General features: G+C 37.0%; 4 protein-coding genes across 4 annotated transcripts; 1 reads left to right on the forward strand and 3 right to left on the reverse strand.

The window, feature by feature from the left end:
- Nucleotide 1: 1 nt before the first annotated feature.
- On the reverse strand, nucleotides 2–13501 carry LOC127802239 (xanthotoxin 5-hydroxylase CYP82C2-like; the record flags this gene model as incomplete). Its single annotated transcript, XM_052337951.1, has 2 exons — nucleotides 11791–13501; nucleotides 2–798 (listed from the first exon to the last, which is right to left on the reverse strand). A coding segment is annotated over exon 2 (732 nt), but the record flags the coding sequence as incomplete, so codon positions are not given.
- Nucleotides 4288–5163, forward strand: LOC127802240 (uncharacterized). The gene has a single exon (XM_052337952.1). The coding sequence runs from the start codon at nucleotides 4288–4290 to the stop codon at nucleotides 5161–5163; it is 876 nt and encodes a 291-aa protein (XP_052193912.1).
- Nucleotides 9505–11867, reverse strand: LOC127802035 (xanthotoxin 5-hydroxylase CYP82C2-like). The gene is made up of 2 exons (XM_052337673.1): nucleotides 10781–11867; nucleotides 9505–10281 (listed from the first exon to the last, which is right to left on the reverse strand). The coding sequence occupies exons 1-2, from the start codon at nucleotides 11723–11725 to the stop codon at nucleotides 9655–9657; spliced, it is 1572 nt and encodes a 523-aa protein (XP_052193633.1). The 5' UTR covers nucleotides 11726–11867; the 3' UTR covers nucleotides 9505–9654.
- A 148-nt stretch (nucleotides 13502–13649) lies between the features above and the next one.
- On the reverse strand, nucleotides 13650–14255 carry LOC127802036 (uncharacterized). The gene has a single exon (XM_052337674.1). It carries the CDS (start codon nucleotides 14153–14155, stop codon nucleotides 13793–13795), a length of 363 nt encoding a protein of 120 aa, XP_052193634.1. The 5' UTR covers nucleotides 14156–14255; the 3' UTR covers nucleotides 13650–13792.
- Nucleotides 14256–23306: the final 9051 nt, after the last annotated feature.

Consider the following 23306-nt stretch of genomic DNA (forward strand, 5'->3'; position numbering starts at 1 on the left):
CATCCAGCCAACTGAGAAATGGAATTGCATCGGAAACCAAAAACAAGCCGACTAGATGCATGAAATCACCCATCGCCTTTTGGCAGCGCCTCGACTCCTCATTGCTGCTGCCAGAATACCTTTTTCCCGCAATAATCCTCACAATTATGTTCATTGCCAAGTCCCCAAACTTCTGCTTCATTTCCACCAAAACTGGGCTGTCACACCCTTTCCCCACCCACTGCTCATACATCTCCTTGACAAAAAACTTCACCTCCGAGTCCCTGACATGCTTGAGCACCTCAAGTCTATGATTTGACAGGAGTTTGACCATGGCTAGTTTCCGTACCTCGCGCCAGTATGGCCCGTAAGGAGAAAAACCAAACACAGCATGGTCATAACTCATGATTTCTAAGGCTACAGATCTTGGCCGGGTGGACAAAATTTTATCATTTTCAATGAAACACTGCTTTGCAATTTCAGAGCTGCTAACCACCAGAGCCTTCTTCATGCCTAAACGGATACAGAAGGCTGGTCCATAATTATCAGCCATGGTTCCCAAGGTTCTGTGCAGTAGCTTGTCTGCTCCAAGAAGATGGAGGTGGCCCAGAAGAGGCCATGCCCCTGCTGGCTCTGGAGGTGTCCTGCCTTTCTTCTTGTGAAAATTGGATCTGGCCTTGAGTATCCAGAGACAAACAAGAGGCAAAAGGAGGCCAGAAAGTGAGAGAGCTAGAAGCTGAAGATGAGACTTCATAACTCAGCGAGAAATGGCTCTCTCCCCTTATTCTCTTTCTCTAGTAATGTCCATGATTTTATGACCTCTAAGCAACCCAGAATATGAACAAGTTAAAAACTGAACAAATAAAAATCTAAAGAAGGTACTGGTACATGCCCTTTTCGGAAGGGGGCCCAACTTTCTGTCTACAGAAAATTATCTTCCCAAGGGCTTCTCTTTTTCTTTTGGTTTTATCCACCGTGGCAAGTTCAGAAGGATGCTCAATCATAAGAGTTTGCATCCCCAACTTGTAATTTTCACGTGATAACATATCAAATTTCCGAATGCCATATTTTGGGTATATTCTTAGCATATTTGACAACATATTAGGCTCAAGGGCTTAAAGAAGTGTTGGGACACCAGGAATCGAGAGACTTTCGGTTGATGTTTTCTATTTGATATGATTTTGATGTAGTCGTATTTTAATGATAAAATTATTTTGTTAATGATTATTAACTTGATACTCTAAATTACTTTTATATGTTCTATTAAGCACCAAAATGAAATTCAATTTCATCATGCAATCTAATGCTAAAAATCTTGTAATAATTTTTAATGGTATTTGGAATATTATATTTTATTTGGTTAAAATATGTAAAAATTTATTTAAAATATCTTTTACCATTTGTTACGGTGGATAGTGAATAGTAAACAATAACCCGATCGTTGTGAACAATAATGGCTATAAAAATGGCTAGTTTCTTTTGAAACTCTTGGGATGCCTATAAACACCATTCAAAGATGCTCTTAAGACAATCAAGAAGTAATAATAAATTTATTTGAGCTAATATTTGTATTTTTACTTCTTCATTATACTTGTGCTTTCATTTTTCTTTCAAAAGGATTTGATTATCATTTGTATCATTTTGTTCAAGACTTGTGTTTATTATTGAGAGATCTTGTAATTAAGAGATTCATCTCTTCGACTTTATTTTCTATACATTTCTTATATTTCTTAGTTTGTGAATTAGAGAGCCTACCGAGTGTTGGTAAGAGGTTGTAATTCTTAGCGGTTTAAGTTAGAGGGCCTACTTGTGTATAAGTAGTTAGTTTGTATTTCTTAGCGATTTATGCTAGAGGGCTTATCGGGTTTGGAAAGAGGTTTAGTGGATTGATTTGAAAATCCTTAATGAAGAGTTAAGCTAGTGGATTATGTTTAGTTTAGTTGAACTACTACATATTATTGTGTCCCTTTTGCATTTATTTTTGTTGTGCTTTATTATTTTCTTGTTTAGTTTTCAGAACCTCCCAAATTTTTTTAAAAATTTCTAAACACTAAATTCACCCCCTCTCTTGAGTTGTAGTGCCATTGTTATACAATTATAACATCGCCCACAACCGAGAGGCTCTCTGTGGTGGCCACTTGGTGTGGCCTGGGGCTTGAACTGAGAGACTTTTGATTAGAAATCGAAAGGCTTTCGGCTCCACTCGTTGCTATCCTATTTTGCTTCCCTCACTCTGTTTATCTGGGCCATTTTATTGGTTGTATTTGACCCATATTCATAAATTTGACCTTATTTTCTAAAATTTGTAGGATATATCAGATACTAATGTTGTTGGCGATACATTTTGAATATTGTGTGATCATTTGATCAATAAGAACTATCATCCCTTAACCCTTAATATAGACTTTAATTTATTTATATAATATGATTAGTATTTTATTAAAGATAATTCAGTCACAAGGTTTAATTGGATGGGGGGGGGGGGGCGGGGGTGTTGACTTTGTTTAGAGATTTAATTAGGAAATAGGGGGTGATAATGACAAGTAATTAGAACTCGGACACTAGCGGGTGTCCTTGCTTGCAGGTGCCCCAGCTTTCTGTATAAAGAAAGTTATCTTTTTAAAGGCATTTATTTTTTATGCTTTGCTAATCTGACCGTAAGGGTTTGCATCTCCACCTTTAGTTTTCTATATGATGACAAAAAATTCTTTAATCCTCTATATGGCCCTTCTTTAGCTGCAAAGCTGTCATCATTTCAGCATCAATCCCCGAAGGTTTCCTCTTGTCCATCCCTTTTTGTCCTCAGATGCTGCCTTGTCAAAATGAGAAAACAAAACAAACACGAAAACTGCTTGATTGATTGCCTCTCTGCTTCTCGTCCGGACTCTCTCATCGCTTCAAAGAATCGTATCTGGCGTCAAGCAAAGACCTTTCAGCCTAATATGAAAGATTATCTTCATGATACAAAGTCAATGACTTGTTGGGACATGGATTGTATGATTATGCTAAACCCATTGCTAGCTAAAGCACAACACCCATTAGAAGGAAAACAACATCGATTAATGGTTTGCAGACTGGCAATTAAAAATCTTTGGAAACAGTTATTCAGTTATTTTAACTTCTACTTTTGGCCTCCAATTTAAGCTCTTATTATATGAGGAATGATTTGCAGTCCGTCATGCTGCATCGACTTGACAACAGATTATTGGGGATATGGATGGATCCATCATAACCTTCAATGATCTGTTGGTGTTAGACAACATAATTGTTGTTCAATGCGGATAACAGATCATTATATCTTATTATCTTATCTTGAGTGGGAAAACGATTATATTTTCAAGAATCAATTCTTACCGTGATCACACTATATACAACTCTTCGGTCTCTTACCATGTTTAGAATCTAGAGCTCAGGAAAAACAGCAATCCGAGAGCCCTTCTGTTAGCTATGTTAGCTTGTAAGTTAGAGAGAGAGAGAGAGAGCGCGCGGGGAAATATGAAGGGAAAATCACTCTTAGTCTATTCATTCACTTGAATTTATATTTATAGCAAAAATAACTTACTTTTGACAGTCAACTACTCCTCCCACAATTTAAGCAATTTATCCCCAAACTTTTTAGCTTAAATTAACAACTACATCCATTCTAGAAATTTCAGTCAAAAAAGGGACTAAGAGATTTCCATAAACAAAGATAAAAAATAACAAAAAGCTAGAGTGGCAGCCCTTACTGTCACAGCTGCACATCTTCACCTTCCCTTCGTCCTACTCGGACCCTGTTAGTTCAACATTGTATTTTTTGGGAAGTAGTTTAACATTGCCTGCTGATACATTATTCAAGAACATAAGATATATAGTACTTCACACAAGAAAAGTCCACGGAAATTTTGTTTTTTAACAAACTATAATGCCAACTGAGATTGAGACTATCAAGGATGTTGAATATTGATTCAAAATTGCTGATTTAGTGGGTTGATTGGGTCAAAAATCTGTTTACTGATTTAGTGGATTGATTGGGTCAAAATTCTGTTTACTGATTTAGTGGGTTAAGATAATTTCGTTTTTTAAATTTAAATCCAACAATAAATCTTATTTTCTTGTTATTCAATTGACATGTATTGCCTATTTAAAGGCATGATGATATGAATAAATAAAATGAGATTACAACCTTTCACATTCATGTTTTTTTTTCAGCTTTTGTTCGTTAACTTGATAGCTACCAATGTCTCTAAAATTCCAACAGTGGTATCAGAGCATTCAATGATCTTAAGGGGTCTGTGAGAGAGAACCCATCAATGCCTTCTTATTTCTATGGCTTCCACCAACACGTCATCTCTTTCACCACCAGTTTTTGATGGAGAAAATTATCAAGTATGGGCTGTCAAAATGAAAGCTCATTTGAGAGGTCTTAGTTTATGGCAGTGGGTCGAAAGTGAAAGGGAGATACCTCCACTTGGCAACAATCCTACGCTCAATCAAATCAGAGCTCATGAAGAAGTAGAAGCTAAAGCACCGAGGGCTTTATCTCAAATACACGCTGCTGTCTCTGAATCAATTTTCTCAAGAATCATGGCGTGTGAAACGGCTAAGGAAGCATGGGATATATTGAAAGAGCTATATCAAGGGAATGCTAGAACGAAGAGAATACAAGTGTTGAATCTCAAAAGAAATTTTGAGATCCTTAGAATGAATGAAAAGGATACAATCCAAGAGTTCTCTGAAAAACTAATGACGGTGGTAAATAAAATCAGACTTATGGGAGAAGAGCTACCTGACAGCAGGATCGTAGAGAAAGTCTTGATAAGTCTACCTGAGAGGTTTGAGGCAAAAATCTCCTCCCTTGAAGATTCAAGGGATATTAGCCAAATTACATTGGCAGAATTAATCGGAGCCTTGCAAGCTCAGGAGCAAAGAAGGATTATGAGAAATGAAGAAAGTGAAAAGACGGTGGAAGGAGCTTATCTTGCCAAGAGTTCATCGTCAAAGAAGAAAGGAAAAATTCCAGAATGTGACCATTGCAAAAAACTTGGTCATGAAGAGAAAGATTGTTGGCACAAGGGGAAGCCTCAATGCTTCCAGTGTAAAAGATTTGGGCATTTGAAAAAAGATTGTAGATTTAACTTGAAAGAACAAGCAAGTACAGTGAAGGCGATTGAAGGGGCAATTGAAGAGGAAACGCTCTTTTAGTTGGTAAGAAGTGCACCAAGAAGAATTTTTTGGAGAGAAGTGCTCCAAGAAATTGAATTATTATTATTATTATTTTTTTTAACATTTGAAGGAAGTATTGGGCACAAGGGGAAGCCTCAATGCTTCCAGTGTAAAAGATTTGGGCATTTGAAAAAAGATTGTAGATTTAACTTGAAAGAATAAGCAAGTACAGTGAAGGCGATTGAAGGGGCAATTGAAGAGGAAACGCTCTTTTAGTTGGTAAGAAGTGCACCAAGAAGAATTTTTTGGAGAGAAGTGCTCCAAGAAATTGAATTATTATTATTATTATTTTTTTTAACATTTGAAGGAAGTATTGATTGTGATGAGAAGTGCATCAAAGTATTGATTGTGATGAGAAGTGCATCAAGAAGTGAAGAGAAGTGCTTTACAATTGGGAAGAAATTTGGAGAGAAGTGCTCCATACAAAGTTGAAGTTTTGCAACTTTGAATCAAGGAGGAATGTTGAATATTGATTCAAAATTGCTGATTTAGTAGGTTGATTGAGTCAAAAATCTGTTTACTGATTTAGTGGATTGATTGGGTCAAAATTCTGTTTACTGATTTAGTGGGTTAAGATAATTTCGTTTTTTAAATTTAAATCCAACAATAAATCTTATTTTCTTGTTATTCAATTGACATGTATTGCCTATTTAAAGGCATGATGATATGAATAAATAAAATGAGATTACAACCTTTCACATTCATGTTTTTTTTTCAGCTTTTGTTCGTTAACTTGATAGCTACCAATGTCTCTAAAATTCCAACAAAGGACGGTTGAGTTCTCTGTTGAATTATCAGTGTAACCAAGAGGGGAAAAAAAGAAGCTAATAGAAAGAATAAAGGATTTGGTCACAACTTATAAGTTGATGGATAGTATAGGAGAGGGTTTTCAGTGAAATACTGTTCAAATTAGACGAGTTTTTTCCGCTCAATTCAGCTGAATTCAACGATCTGGCTAGCTAAAATCTTATTTGACTTGTCCCTATTAATAGCATGAACCTAACTTCTAGAGCTTCTTCCTGTCCTTTTCTTTTCCTTTTATCAGAAGACAGATGTGCTGTAGTTGAAATCATGAGTAAATCCGATCCTTATTGGTTTAAATCACCCGGGCAAGTCAATGAAAATAAAAGGAAGAAGAGATTGGAATGCAGTAGTGTTTGAGAGTCAATTCGTGTTTCCCTGATAGATGCTAGTTGAATGGCAACAAATTGGTAAAAACCAGGAAGGAAATAGGGCAATCTGAGACATTTTTCCCGAGCCTTTCATCCATATCAATGCAATTAGCTTGATTAAGTTCTGTCATCCTTGCCAGAACAGGACTAAACACCTTTTTGTTCTCAGGAGGAGTCTCTGACATGGGTTTCTTAGTTTGAGCAATATGAAGGTGTTCATGCAGTCCTTTTACAGGAAGCAATGGAGACAAGGAGCCGACTTCAACCTGATAACTAGGTCTGGTACAAATATGAAGGGAGGTCATTATATGGTACAATGGAGGGAAATTGTCATTGGCGACCAATCTGTTGCTGAGGATCAGTATAAAAAGGTCTGACCCAGCCATTTCGAGCTATGGAAAATCAATTGAAGTAATTCAAATTCCCTCCTCAATTCTCTCTTTCTGTCTCTGTCTCTCTCTCTCACCTTCCCCCTCAATTCTCTAATTCTACACCCTCTCCCTCTCATTTTCCTGCCAAATACCTTCTCAAATAGCCGAGAAATTTCCCTGTCAGATCTTGGATCTGATAATGGACTTCTGTAATTTTGCCTTGTAATATTCGGTTGCTATATGTATATGCCAGCCTTTGTTAATGAAGCAAGAGATGGAACTTCTATTATATGTTCTCTTGAAGGTTATATTCCCTAAAGACTGGGAAGGGGAGGAAAAACACACGAAATCTGTTTGTGGCACCGATGTTATTACCTTGGAATGCAGGACTCTTCTGCCAGGTTAAGGAAGTAATTAGCATACCGATCTAACAAGGATAGAGAAGCAAGTCTAAAGCAATCGTTTCCTTTCTTAGAAGAACTGTCCTGAAGCAGCCATAATTTGTGATTCTAGTCATAACAAAAGTAGCAACAATCACAATCACAATCACAATCACGAGCTGTTATCTCACTGGTGGGGGTTGATATTAATTCTCTATCCAAGGCCATAACTAGAGATGACGAATGGGCCAACCTGCCTCACAGCTCGGCCAGGTCAAACAAAATGGCCCATGGGCTGGCCCACCAACTGGCCTGCTAAAATGGCCCAGTCCGGCCCAGCCCACCAAAAAATAAAAAAATATTTAAAAAATTATGTTTGTAATTAGTAATTATAAACATATTTTAAACATAATAATTATAAATTATGTTTGTAAAATTATGTTTACAATAAAAATAATTTTAAAAACATAAAAATTATAAGTAAATATTATGTTTGTAAAATTATGTTTACAGTAAACATAAAAAAATTATATTTGTAAGTAAACATTATATTTTAAAAAATATTTGTTGCATTTGCGAAAAAAATAAAAAAAAATATTTAAAAATTATATTTAAAAAATTAAAAATAAATAACTCACGGGCCAACCTGACTCAACAGGCCCATGGGTCGGCTCGACTAGCTTTGTCCCATTGATTAAGGGCCAGAGGGTCGTGTTAGACTCCAATTTCCATTGCCCCAGCTCAGGTCGCCTCTCTCGCAGGCCAAATTCGACCCGACCAATCAAATGGGTGGGCCAAGTGGGAGGCGGGTCGGTGCGGCCTGGCCTGTCCATTTGCCATTTCTAGCCGTAACTCGGGTCATATTCCTGAAAAACCCTAAAATTAATGGAGTTATAAGAGTGAATAGAATGCTTTCTGATGAGTAACTTTAGAACCAAAGACAAAGCCACTGCACAACTGACAAAAATTAAAAAAGGAACAGAAAGGGAAAAGGAAAAGAGAAGGAAACACATTCACAAGTAGCTATAAAGTGCTTTCTTGTTTTTTCCTTTGTGATGTAGAGGATACAAGTGCATTGAAAAGAATGAAAGTCCAAACAATATCAAATCCTAAAGAGGGGATTTGGTACTAAGTTATGCCTTCCAACTAATAGTAAGTTCATATGAAAAAAAAAAAAAAAAATCATGCGCTGGATCTTAGCTTAAAAGGAAACAAGTATGGGCTTGGGGCAAGATAGATTTTTCTTATATGGTAATTACACTAGCCAACAATGGCAGAGGATAAAGATATAGCTACTGACAGATCACAACCAAAACACGTGTCTCTGAGACTCTAGCTCCAATGGGCACACTTGTGGGACATCTAGTACCAGGTTTGGCTCGTGTTCTCGGTTTATGGCACCCCATCAACACATCAGAGAGTCAGGGACTCCTCTTTCTGAACTAAAGCTCATCCTCAAGCTTGACAATTTCGAGCACACCACGATGGTCCTCCACCGAGCTACATTTGCAGGATTTTCACTTTCCACGGATTCAACTCATTCATCTGTGGTCCTATCTGGGATCTCTGGACTCCTTGGAGCCTCTGTATACAGAAAATAGCCTTTTTATTTCCACAATCACTCAGGCTGATCACATTGACCTGGGATGCCATTATCATTGGCGTTTGCCACTTGGTGTTCGTTTCTCGCGGGGCCTCTCTATCTGCAATTAGCTTCTGTGCCAGCTTTCCTGCAGCTCTTGTTCTTGCAGTTTCTGCAGTAGGTTGTTGTATATTAACAAGGGATTTTGTTATGGGTTCCTGAGTTTTTTCCACGGCAGCGTGTTACGCAGCTGGCCGATGCCAGCAGTAACAACATGCTTTGAGGGCAAGGGCACTGGCAAACATGCAATGTGGTCGATACTTTCTGGAATTTATGATATTCACAACATGCATTTGCTTAAATTTTACCAAATCCAAGAGGCCAGTCAATTGAATATGAGCAACTTCACAGCAGAGATGCAGATATCTCTCTTCTCATCATTGGCTTCATGCAAACTGATCCATAAGCTTCATAAATTTTTGCAGCACATTAAGAATGCGAGTTGTAAGACGCTTATACTTCTAATAGGTAAACTCTCAAGTTTATCTAAATATTGTCCAAGTCTTAACAATAGGATAATCAACCTGCTAGTGATTTGTAATTTTTGTGCTCTACCCATGTAAAGTGTATCCATAGATGCTGGTTACATTCATCCAAGGTTTCTTGAATTAACCAGCAATGGGTCTCACTTTCACCCAAGTCGTGTTATACAACACATTGTATTGAAATAGAATAACAACACAATCATAAGTTTTATCCCCACTAGGTGGGGAACACATTGAATTTAACAATCAAGCTAAACGGAAGGCTAAATATGTAAGAAAAGCGGGCTCTTATTCAGCTGAGACCATGGTAGAATACAAGCTTGATATGATAGGCTGTTGACAGACTATTATTCAAGTTCTTTGTGCAGGTACTAGTATGCTATAGAGAAACAACAAAATTTGGCCCTATTTGGATGCTGCTCAACAGTTATAAAGCATGGAAGGCAGTTTTGGGGTGAGGAGCACCTCCAATGGAGTTGCTTTTGGAACAGTCAGCCCCGGGCTCTCAGTCATATCAACCTTCATGTCCGAGACGGTTCCCAATTCAAACCCATGAAGGAGCCTGGCCAGAGTCAAGTGCAAGACCTGGAGAGCAAAAGTGATCCCGGGGCAAATCCTCCGGCCTGCCCCAAATGGAATCAATTCAAAATGGTGACCCCTAACATCAAAATCTCTTTGGTCCATGCAGAACCTCTCTGGCCGGAACTCCAAGGGGTTGGACCAAATGTCTGGGTCACGCTGCAGCTTCCAGAGGTTAACCAGCAGGCGTGTGCCGGCTGGAATGTTGAAGCCGGCAATGGTGCAATCCTCCATGGCTTCGCGATGCACTGACAGGGGCAGGGCAGGATATAACCTTAATGTTTCCTTCACAATGGCCTGCAAGTACACAAGGTTCTTAATATCTGATTCGTTCACTTGGCGCTGCTTGCCCACGTGGATGTCCAACTCATCTTGTGCTTTCTTTAGCACCTGGCGGTTGTTCAGTAGTAGTGTGAGCGCCCATGTCAGAGTGGCCACTGTCGTGTCGTTGCCACCCAGAATCATACTCTGCATCAAACATTATGCGGGGTGAGCAATTGGCAATTACATACAAGAACTATGTACCAGCAGTGCTTTTATGTGTTCATCCTCTTATCACACAGCTAGCAATTGCCTAAAATTTTGTTAAGCAACCTTTGTTAATATAGCTCTTTCTAGCTAATGGACAATAATCAGTGATGTTCTTTAGCCCATTCTGCCGTGTCTCAATTGGGGTATATGATGTTAGCTCTAGGTATGGGCTCTTATGAACTGCTTTATTTCATTTAATCACTCATGCTTATTCAAAAGAACCATGACATTTAACTAATTGATTATGCAGTTCAGAGAGGAAAATTTAAGGGAGTATTGGAACGATTGTCTGCATATTTAGATATCTGCAATTGCAACAATTATATCATGACCTCAAAAGGCAAGAAAGAAAAAAAGAAGAATGATGACATCAAACTAATTGAGTATGCAGTTTCGATTCATTTTAGTGAATCAAGTGTTAGGTTTAGGGGCATACCAAGCAAGTCGCCTTGATGACACTATCAAGGTCACGGCCATAATGGCCATTGGTCTCCTCCAGTGCACCCATCATCACATCGATGAAGTCTTGATCCTCTGGGCTGATGCTTCCATTAAGTCTCTTTTGCCGATGTTCGTCCACCCACCCCTGAAACAAAGCATCTGCCTCTCTTGCCGATCTCTTCATTTCGGCATGATATCCGTTGATTACATCCAGCCAACTGAGAAATGGAATTGCATCGGAAACCAAAAACAAGCCGACTAGATGCATGAAATCACCCATCGCCTTTTGGCAGCGCCTCGACTCCTCATTGCTGCTGCCAGCATACATTTTTCCCGCAATAATCCTCACAATTATGTTCATTGCCAAGTCCCCAAACTTCTGCTTCATTTCCACCAAAACTGGGCTGTCACACCCTTTCCCCACCCACTGCTCATACATCTCCTTGACAAAAAACTTCACCTCCGAGTCCCTGACATGCTTGAGCACTTCAAGTCTATGACTTGACAGGAGTTCGACCATGGCTAGCTTCCGTACCTCGCGCCAGTATGGCCCGTAAGGAGAAAAACCAAGCACAGCATGGTCATAACTCATGATTTCTAAGGCTACAGATCTTGGCCGGGTGGACAAAATTTTATCATTTTCAATGAAACACTGCTTTGCAATTTCAGAGCTGCTAACCACCAGAGCCTTCTTCATGCCTAAACGGATACAGAAGGCTGGTCCATAATTATCAGCCATGGCTCCCAAGGTTCTGTGCAGTAGCTTGTCTGCTCCAAGAAGATGGAGGTGGCCCAGAAGAGGCCATGCCCCTGCTGGCTCTGGAGGTGTCCTGCCTTTCTTCTTGTGAAAATTGGATCTGGCCTTGAGTATCCAGAGACAAACGAGAGGCAAAAGGAGGCCAGAAAGTGAGAGAGCTAGAAGCTGAAGATAAAACTTCATAACTCAGCGAGAAATGGCTCTCTCCCCTTATTCTCTTTCTCTAGTAATGTCCATGATTTTATAACCTCTAAGCAACCAGAATATGAACAAGTTAAAAAATGAACAAATAAAAATCTAAAGAAGGTACCAGTAGATGCCCTTTTCGGAAGGGGGCCCAACTTTCTGTCTACAGAAAATTATCTTTCCAAAGGCTTCTCTTTTTCTTATTTTTTTTTGGTTTTATCCACCGTGGAAAGTTCAGAAGGATGCTCAACCATAAGAGTTTGCATCCCCAACATGTAATTTTCAATGTGGAAGAGAATTCTGCACTCCATGGCACAAAAAATCTTTCCCCTTTGCCGTAAAACTTGGTCATCATTTTAGAATTAATTCTCAAAAGGGGCCCTCTTCTCCATTCCTTTTTTTCCTAAGATCCTATCTCGTCAAAATAAGAAAATTCCACCGATACCAAAATTGTTTGACTAATTGCCTCTTTGCTTGTGTCCTAATTCTTTCATCACTTGAAAGAGTCAGATCTAGCTGTTGGTAGCCTTGTTCTCTTCGTCAGCTGGAGATGAATCCATGACTCAGCTAGAGGTGATTCTAACTCTTTCTCCAGTGATTTCCATGATTCTATAACCTCTAAGCAGACAAAACTTACACAAAGTCAAAAATGTACAAATAAAAATCTAAAAGGTGATAGTGTCTTGTACTTACAATTATGCCACTACTAGGGTGTCCTTATTGAAGGGGCCAGAGAAAATTGGGTTTTTGTTGTTTTCCCCACTTTGACAAGTTCAGAAGGAAGCTCACAATAAGAGTTTGCATCCCCACCTCGAGATTTTCAATGTGGAATGAAAATTAATATGGGTCTTCCTTACTGGTAAAACTCTTATCATCATTTTCAGCATAATCCCCAAAATTGTCTCTCTTCCGCAACCCTTTTTGTTATAGTTTCAGGATTGTGTGATAGAGGAATACCACTGCCTCAATGGAAAGTGTCATTAACACTTGTAATTGTTTTCTCCAGTAAACAGAACACAATTTAGAACATTAAGAAATGAAGGAGAACTTGAATCTAAGACGCCTGACACTTGTAATCGTTTTCTCCAGTAAACAGAACACAATTTAGAACATTAAGAAATGAAGGAGAACTTGAATCTAAGACGCCTGACACTTGCAATCGTTTTCTCCAGTAAACAGAACACAATTTAGAACATTAAGAAATGAAGGAGAACTTGAATCTAAGACGCCTCGTTTAGTTTCAATTGAATATGTATCAAATGTGCATGCTGTTAGGCCTCTTTCTAGTGCACATGTCTATTGACTTTCCCTTCTTTAATTCTTTAAGAAAAACTAGTTTTTCTTCAAATCTCAAAGAGGTTTTATTTTGAAAACACGAGACAGATGTCTTCTACAAAATTTTCAACGACAAATTGCTAATCCAAGCATCTGCCAGAAAGTCAAGAAAGGACAAAAAGGGGGAAAAATGGAAGTTTACAGTGATTCTTTTTCTTTGGTGATATAGAAGGATATAAGTGCATTGCATAGAGCCATGGAATGAAATCCAAACGATCGGATACTACCTTCTTCCAGTGTGAAGCTGTTGTAGCCTAGAGAGTTTTGAACAAAAGCCTTGCAACCTAATATGAAAGAACTTCACCTTGATACAAGAATTTGTGAAAGGGATGGTAGCATAAAATATAAATTTATATAAAAACATAATATTTAAAAATAAGCAAACTCATTGTAATAAGCTTTAATTATAAACATACCCTCATCATATATTTATGACATATATATATATACATTGGTTTTCATAAATTCTTACCCTACAAAGGGAAAAGGAAGGGACAAAGTCATCACGTTGCCATCCATGGAATTGGTGATATGCAACACATCAACCATTTTCCTATGTAGGCATGAGAACGAGAAGATGCATTAATTTGTTTCTAAAAGAAAATTTATAGCAAAGGAACCAGTTTTTATTACAGTAGGAAAAAGAGAAATACACAGTTCTAAGTTCAAATCTTGACAAAGAAAGTAACACAATCCAACTATTAGCAATTTTCTAACTTGAATAAATTCTCACTCAGCTTCCTCAACGGAAGCCTCGATCCGAAGAAGAACAAAACCCACAGCAACTCCAACAAGAACAAGGCCATTCATGATGGCTGCGATCTGGAAAATCTCGCCGGCGGCGTTGCAGGTGGAGGACAGGGCTCCGCCGCCGCCGCCTTTTCCCTTCAAAGAACTAGCGATCTTTGAAAAGTAGTGTTCAGTCGAAGCAGGAAGGCCTAGAGAGGCCACACTGGTGTGAGCTTTGAGCCCACCAAAAGAGTTCATCCCACCAATGTAGTTCACCCTGGTTTTTCTCCCCCGGCGGGAGCCCAAGGAAGCGGTGGCGGCGGCGAAGTTCGCCGGAGAAAGTGTGGCTGACGCTGTTGCCATTTTGATCAGACCCACAACCTGCCAAGAATTAATAATATTGCTGGAAGAAGTGAAAGAAAAGAGAACCTAATTTGAGGCTGATGGCTCTGCATCTGGGGATTCTGATATGATTTTATGATAAGATACTGCTTTAGGGAATGGGATAAGGCGGGAATGGTTGGTTGAGGCTTGAGGATGAGATTATTTTCTGGGGAAAAAGTATGCACCTTTCAATGCTGGCCAAGAAAAAACATACTCCAATAAATTTCTCTCTTTCAACAATTTTCTTATTTTCTTCCAATCTCTCTTGTTTTACTTCCTTTAAATTTTGTAATAAACATGAAGCTGAATTCTTGAGTAGCCATTTCCTTAAAAATTATTATTTTCCTATAATATTTTTGGATGGACAACACCTTTAATTATAATTATCTTGAGTTGTTGGGAGTGATCAATTTCATAAATAATATTTCATCTTCTTAAGATAATGATTGTCGAACCAAAAATATAATTTTGATGATACCATCCAAAATATATAATTAATTATAATTATAATTAATAATATAAATTATGAGAGTACTTGTTTTTATAAGTGATTCTATTTTTATTTTATCTTTATTTTCTAAAATAATTATTTCACAACTCAAATTTTTAATCATTAGTTACAAAATAATAAAATTACTGTCATCATCCAAGGTCACTCTCACCATAAAATTGTTCCATAGTCTAGATTTCTCCCCTAAGAGCATGTTATTATCTACACCAAATATATATATAAAATAAATATACTGGTTTAACCTCTTTCAGTGCAAAAATAATGGTTCAACTAGCATTTATAAGAGGTGAGCACCTCTTGAACAGAACCGCTAGTTGCATTTTTTATTTTTTTCCATTTCAAAATTGTCACAGGAGAATATAATTCAGCCTGATGGATGAGTTCACACCTAGAGTCGTATTCTCTTAAATAGTTTCATCCAAGTATTATATTTTTATTTTTTTTAAAAAATAGTAATATGTTGAGAAAAGAATTCACAATCATGAGAGTTAATCTTAATAGGTGAGATAAATAGGACATCGAGAATGTACTCTACAACTAAAAAGATGACTCAATGAGGTGTGCCTTCCTCACTTGAGAATGAAGATGTTCCTCCTCCTATAGCTGAGCCTCATGCCACATCTTTCGTATCTCTTCTGTCTCCGTTGGGTGCCTCTCCATCTCGTCTTTTTGGAGAATCCTCTTATCGTCCAGATGATCTTGTGATTCATGGGATTGCGGGCCTTTGAACTGAAGTTGATTCCCTTCGAGGAGAGGTTCGAGAGATTCGTAGCCAGCAAGCTGAGCATGTAGTTCAGATGACTCAGTTTATGGAGCTTATCTTATCTCGACTACCCCTAGCCGCATCATCCTCATCTCCATCTCTTACTGCAAATCCTTAGTTGATAGCAAGCTTAGTTTTTATCTCTTGGCTCATATATGTTGTTTTGTGATGAACAATTCATTTTAAGTTATTTTTTACTATTATCATATTAATGTTTTTGAATATCAAAGCATGCACCTATGTTAAATTCTCACATTTGGTGGTTGTTTCAAAGGAGTTGTTATACTTAATCTATTGCTTGTAGTTACTCTTGCTCTTAATCTCATATGTCTATCACTTTTTTGAGCATCATAGCTTCATCTTAAGGGGGAGCTTATCCTAAGGGGGAGCAAGAGAATATGTATTCTTACTCTTTTTGATCTTTGACAAAAAAAGGGGAGAGAGTAGGTAAATTTGAAATTTGAAATTGATTTCGTGAATCATAGTTTGAAAGTTTTTGTCTCCATAAAAAATGGGGAGATTGATGATATTGATGTTTTGGTTTTGATGGTTGACTAAACTTATATATGTTATGAAAATAAAATCAATTTCAAACTATATTTCATCAAGTTATCTTATGCAAATTAAATCAAATTCAATCTTTCATATTTATATCATAGCAAAATCATCATATTTTATCTTAAACACATTGGTCTTATTATGTTCCAAAACATTGTTTTTAATTGCCGTGAAAAAATGATAGCATGTGTTTTCAAAACATAAGACAACCTGTCGACCGGTTCTATGAACCTGTCAACCGGTGTTGCTTCATATTGTCAACATGCTCTCTGTTGTTTGCTGTTGACTGTCTTTGCATATCGACCCGTCGACCGATCTTAAGAAGCTATCGATCGTTTTAACTCACATGTCGATCGGTGTTCAAATATTTGAACTAACCTATCGACCTGTTAGAAGAAGCTGCCGACCGGATTGTTGCAGACAACTTTTAATGGCTAGTGACCACCACTCTCAAGTGCTCTCTCTACTTGTAACAGGATGATTTCAAGTTTGGGCTCTCAAACCTCTATAAATGCAAGTCAAAAAGAAGAATTCGATCCACCGAAGTGATCTATCTACAAACTCCCAAGTGCTCATCAATTGTCATGCTTCGTTTGTGCCCTAAATCTCCTTACTTTCAAGGCTTGTACTTTATTTGTTTCAAAGCATATTTTTAGCCTTGCATTTGTTCTTTATTACATTGTAACTAAGAGGGCATACACTTAGAAATTCATCTCTTGTATCATTTCTTTTGTTCCTAGCTTGCATAGCTAGAGGACCTACCTATCATAGTATGAGGTTTGTATTATCTAGCATTGCTAGAGGGCTTGCTTGATTAAGCAAGAGGATTGTATCTTCCTAGCCCAATGCTAGAGGGCCTATCCGGTGTGATAGAAGAGTTATAGTGTTTTGCTTGAAAATCCTTAGTGATGAGCTAATTAAGGTAGTGGATTAGTCTTGTTTAAACCGAACCACTATAAATCCTTGTGTTATCTTGTGCTTGTGTTCTTCGTTTATTTCATCTTTCCAAGCATCTTTATATTTCTCACTTGATTCATATTCATATATTTATCCTTTCATTGAAAAAGATTTCATATTTGTTTCTTGTGTTAAGACGAGATTGTCTTTATACCGTTGATACTTCATCATGCCATTTCAAGGTCTTAAGGTTTAACGAAGCCATTATCTTCATAGACATCTCATTTTTATCAAAAGAATTTTTTTAAGGAAATAGTATTTTTTTTATATACCAATTCACCCCCCTTCTTGGTGTGTTATAGCATTTCAAATCTATCAGTGTCGTCTACCTTCTTCTATTTTTCTTTCTATCTTCTCTTATCCTTTTCCTTATCAGGCTAACTGTTGGTCAATTATCTCAGGATCTAATGTTAGATCCATTTTGAAATCAACCCTAATATCTCTAGTGGTAGTTTTGGATTCAAGATTTGGGGAGCCCCAATTATCAACGACAACTTGTTGGAGTAGTCCAACCCTAAGGTAAGCAATTTTAGCCTATTTTTGGTTGTTTATAGTGATTTTCTAACTCTGATATGGATATATATGCACATGTGGGTTCTTATAAGAATTAAAATCTAGATATAGTGAGATATAATCATTTGATCTTTTTGATTTTTGGGTCGGCAGGTCACAAAGCCAAGGTGATTCTAAATATTTAGCTCCAATCATTTGAATCTGCTTTGGATGATGATCGACGATGCCCTTCCAGGAATAGAATCTTTTTACCAAAAGTTAATTTTTAGATTTGGTAAGATGTAGCTATTGGATCGATTTGGTTTGGGTATGTTAACCATTGTAGTTGATAGAATTTGATGACCCATTTAATTCATTAGAATCATTGGTTGTGGTGGCTAATAGTGATCGAAATTCCAAGGGTTAATTGTCAAATCTAGGTAGATTTGATCATTGGATTGACATGGATTTTGGATATTGTGTTCTTCTGAGGTGGGGATTCTAATTATGGTGTTGGATAATCGAGGTTACTAGCTAGTGACTTGCAATGGCAATCGACAGTGGGTGGTAGTGATGTGGTTTGGTGTTGATTGTGTGCAAATTTTGGAGGAGTTAAGCCACAAAGAAGTGACACAACTTATCACAAATGAAGTGATGGGATGGTCTAAATCGTGATATGGTAGAACAGTTTTTTATTCCCAGCATGCCAACAAATTAAAATAGAGCAGTAAAAACTAGAAAGAATATTGTCGAAGATATCAGTACTAGAATAGAAATGGGAAAATGTCATTATGGATTCTACTATGGGACTATTGACGATGGTCGAGGGTTATGATGCTACTTGAGTGGTAGTGGATCGGTTGGCTAAGACTACCTATTTTGTTCCAATTCGATCATCCATTTTCATGACGTATCTTGCCCAAAAATTTGTGGTTGTAATTGTTTGTTTTCATGAGGTCCCAATTTCTATTATTTCTAATTGATGGTTTATTTTCACTTCACGATATTAGAGGTCTTTCTAAGAGGCTCTCAATGTTTAACTATTATTAAGCACATTTTTCTACCCATAGATCGATGGGTAGTTTGAGAGTTATTTAGATTATGGATGATATGCTTTGATCATGTACCATTGATTTAAGGGTAATCGGGGATCTCGATTGCATTTAATAAAATTTGCCTACAATAACAACTAATGACCCTTGTATGTGGTGCTTCTTGGAAGGAATTGCTTATCGGTAGAAAAAAAACCCCACCTTAGCACTGACCATGTGCTAGAAAGTCTTGAGAAAATGCAATTGATTTGGGATAGGTTTTTAATGGTCAAAGTCACAAAAATCATATGTTGATAGACGTCGACAACTAATAGAATTCTTAGTTGATGATCATGTGAATCTTGGAGTGTCACCAATGAAAGATGGTTTGAGATTGGGGACGTAGCTTATTGCTTAGCACTACCACCTTCCATGGATAAAGTACACCCAATTTTTCATGTATTGTTGCTCCACAACATCTAAGAGGTACATTTGAGGACCTCAAATATGAAGAGAGGCTTGTCTGAACCTTAGATTAATAAATAAGAAAACATTGATCTAAAGAAGTTAAGGTCAAAGAGAGCAATCACTTATAAAATGAGGTAACTTGGGAAGGTGAGGAGGTAATGAGGGAGAAATAGCCACATCTATTTCAAGATTTAGGTAAATTTGGGGACAAAGTTTTTTAAGGGGATAGGATGTAATAATTGACACACACACACACACAAAAGAGTAAACAAGAAGGAGAAGACCTTTGGGTTCCTACTAAACCCTAGTATTGCATGTCTTCTTCACTTTCTCTCTCTAACTTCTCTCATCTTTTTCCCCATCTAGCTAATTGTTGGGCAAAGTAAATGCATGCTAGAGCTACTACAATTGCTTCAATGGGAGCTGCTGTTGATATTTGAAATGTCCTTAGTTCCTTGATTCATTCTGCAGGGTGAAATCCATCATTGGCTAAACAATCATTTGGTTATGCCATTTTCATGACAGATCCATTGTGAAGTCAACCTTAATCTCCCTAGAGGTGTTCTTGGACTATAGATTTGGTGAGCTCCAACCGTTGATTACAGCTTGTCGAAGTAGTCCAACCCCAAGGTATGCAGTTTTGGCTTTTTTCTGGTTGTTTTTCCCCATCTTCTGCCTTTGATCTATGCATATATATTTACATACATGCATATGTGGGTTCTTACAAAAATTTAAATCTAGATCTAGCTAGTGTGATACAACTTTTAATCTTTTTTATTTTTGGGTAAATGAGTCGCAATATCGAGGGGATTTCAATGGTTGGTTTTGATCATTGGAATTTTTCATGGATGGTGGCTAACGATGCTCTCCTAGGAACAAATCTTTTAAGCAAAATTTAATTTTTAGATCTGATAAGATGTAGTCATTGGATCATTTTGGGTTTTGATATGTTAACCACCATTGGATCAATTTGTCTTTTGGGAAAATATAGTCCAAGGATGTGATTTCTATAAAATCTAAGACCAATATGCAAATTATAAAAGTAAGACGATCTTTACATGAATGGTGTTTAGATTCAAGGGTTAAAAGGGTAGCATCGAGAGTTTAATTCAAGCAATTTTTGACCAAATAAATGAAACTCAAATGGAATTTAGAGTGGATAACATAGAGGACAACCCTTTTTCAATAGTGGGTATCTAGGGGTGGTACAATATGCAAATTGATTGAAAAAGTAACATTCAGACATGAAAAACAACTAATAGACATATTTGACAACTTTGAAAATAACTATAGATTCACCTTTATGATAGAAACGTAAGTTAGCTGTTAATTTGCCCATTCTCTAGGAAATGTGTGTTTCCTTATTCTTTCCTGACCTGCACCATTTCGTTTTCTTTTTGGAGCCAGCTTTGAAAGCATGTTTACAAGATTCTGAATGATGAAGGTGAATGGCATGAACTTTGAAACCTAGGTAGACTTGCAACAACCTTTGGTATAATATGAGAAGCAAGCTTTAGTAATATTGAAACCAATGCATTCCTTAACATCAAAATGCTCTAAGTTGTTTGTGTCCTCGCAAAATGATCACCAAACCCTTCTGTTGAGTGGAGGAATTGAACCTCTTAGAGCAAACTTCTTTAGGTTTGGCAAATAGGTGACAATGGTTGACGCATTCTTTTTTCTTTTTTTCCAATTGAAGCATTTCTAATGTTGAACCCAACAAAGTTCCAGCAGTTAATGCTGATTTAGGAGAGGACATCTTCCAATTGAATTTCACTTGCAAGACATCAACTGTCAAATCTCCCCAAATCTTAATGTTTCAACATGGTCAAATAATCTAATGAGCTCTATATATGCACATTGTTGTTTGATCCAATTAAGGGTCACTATCGATGATGGAGAAAAAATAGGGGTGTTATCAGAGGACAACAACAGTCAGATCTAGCCAGATCTCAATATTCTAACATGCCAAGAATGTTAAAAGAGCTTCATATAGATCATATCTTATAGAGGTCTAAAAAAAGGTGATTTGAGGGGTTATTAGAGTGAAATTATCAATCACCACAAGGTTGCTCGCCTATCGTGAGGTTGTGACTAAAGGTTCGATATATGTTGCTTTAAATTTTTTTTGTGTTGGTTTGAAATAAATCAACCCAACACAACATTGCCTCTTCAAAGGGCACTTGTGAAAACAAAGATATTATGGATTAATTTTATTTATAGAGAATATTTTGTAATTTTGTACTCTGCTTTACAACTAAGCAGACCTTTAACATTTTATGTTTCAAAACCAATGGCATTCATCTCTAGAAAATTTAGAAAACATTTTTGAAGTTTTCAAATTTCTATAAAGTTGAAAACTTAGATAATTGAATATTCTATTTTATAACTGGAGAGATTTAATAGAAAATTAGAGTGTCAAAGTTATAAAATGTTCTCTACAACTAAGGAGGACTTATATGCTTTCCAAAAAAGTAAACATGACCTTCCCAACTTGGCAATACTAAAATGAAAAACTATCCAAAAACAAAATTCTAAGGTTAAATCAAGTATTTAGGCAAAACATGGTCAATTCTTGAAGTCAAAGCTAAAAGATACATGATAAAAAATACATATTTTATATATAAAAAATATATGAAATAAAATTAGTAGCTTGTCTACTTTGACATTGAGAAGGAGTTAGGAAAAGGATGGTATCATCTTGGAATCTAGTAATAGCTTTAGCTTTCCCCTCTCTAGAAGACCGCTTAATGAGAGCTTAGGAGGAGAAAACAAAAGGAAATGACATCCAAATCAAAAAAAATCTTTTTATCTTGAAATATGCATATACAAAAAGAGAAGAGTGAAGGGTTATATAACATCCCGCATCGAGAGATATAAAAGATCAGATCAACTTACCCTAATGGGTCTACGTGAACTTTCTAGGGGTCACCCATTCTTGAGCTACCTAATTCAAGCACGCTTAATCCGAGAATTCTTTATCCATATTAAGTTCAGAAGATATCCAATAGGTGTTGTTTTCTTTCTTACTATCCTCGATATATATACTAACTTCTCTAGAGTCCTTTCTTGGACTTGACCTTGGGCTCTCGGGGTATTATATTTTCTCCCTTTGAGCACATGATGTCCTAGTCATGTAACCTTACAACTGGTCCCAAATCTTCTCTTATTTGGGGGCTTCCATTCTAAAAGCCTGTCAGGAGCCGCTTCTTGTTCAGGGCCTTGCGCCCTGGCGCCACTCCCCGCCCTCATCGGACTGCATTCTCCAAGCGTTAGTTCTGATACCACTTGTTACATCTCGTATCGAGCGATAGGAATGATTAGATCAAGTTATCCTGATGGGCTTACACGAACTTCCTAGGGGTCACCCATCCTTGAGCTACCTTAGCTCAAGCATGCTTAACCCAAGAGTTCTTTATCCACATTCAGCCCAAAAAATATCTAGTTGGTGTTGTTTCTTTCCTTACTATTCTCGATATATATACTAGCTCCTCTAGAGTCTATTTTTGGACCTGACCTTGGGATCTTAGGGTATTACATGTTAAAATTTAGCCATACTTGGATGAAATTAAAAGAAAATTACCTTTCACCAAAAATGACAATTTTCCATATTAATCATTCAAATTCCCCTATAGATTTCCTCCTTCAAGATAATCATTCAAGTTTTATATAAAGAAGCCCCTAGGGCACAGGTCAAATGGTTGGACCACGATAAGCTAGGATTCACACCAGTAGGTTATGAGTTCGATTTTTTGCCCTACGTAGTAAGACAAAGCCTCCACTTGCAATTCACCTCCTCTACCGAAATCGAGGGTACGAGTGGTAGGGGCTGTGCAAGGGCGGTCATCCCAAGTTTTATATAAAGAAAAATTAACAAACTTAGTTGTATAAGAAAAGGTAATAATCTTTCCAAGATGCCAAAAGAAAACATTGAAAATCTTCAATGGAGATTTCTTATTTTTATTTGGAAATTTTTCTCATTTGAATACATTTTCTAGTTTTTTGTTTATTTATTTATTTTTTAAATAGGATTTGTTTTCTAAAATTGAACAACCTAAAAAATATTCTCCACAAGACATAGATAAAGAAAGCCCAATCGTGATAGAGGAAGAGGTCACTTATCCTTTTCTTGAATGCTATCTTAATTTTACATTATTTCTTACACATAATCTTATTTTTTCTAATTAATTATAAATCTTTCTTTTTTATTTAAAGATGTAAAAAGAAAAATATGAGAACGACAGAAGGAAGGGACTTTGGTGTAAACTCAATCAATTGTAGTGTTATAATAATACCTTTGTCCCTATTGAGTCACGAGAAAGGTAAACATGAATCAATATTACAACTTAT

This window comes from Diospyros lotus, chromosome 5, assembly GCF_014633365.1.
Source record: "Diospyros lotus cultivar Yz01 chromosome 5, ASM1463336v1, whole genome shotgun sequence".
Taxonomy (NCBI): Eukaryota; Viridiplantae; Streptophyta; class Magnoliopsida; order Ericales; family Ebenaceae; genus Diospyros; species Diospyros lotus.

Coding starts and splice junctions, on each gene's coding strand:
- LOC127802240 (XM_052337952.1), top strand. CDS start 4,288: ATGGCTTCCACCAACACGTCATCTCTTTCACCACCAGTTTTTGATGGA.
- LOC127802035 (XM_052337673.1), bottom strand. CDS start 11,725: ATGAAGTTTTATCTTCAGCTTCTAGCTCTCTCACTTTCTGGCCTCCTT. Junction 10,282..10,780: donor TCATCAAGGCGACTTGCTTG/GTATGCCCCTAA, acceptor TGTTTGATGCAG/AGTATGATTCTGGGTGGCAA.
- LOC127802036 (XM_052337674.1), bottom strand. CDS start 14,155: ATGGCAACAGCGTCAGCCACACTTTCTCCGGCGAACTTCGCCGCCGCC.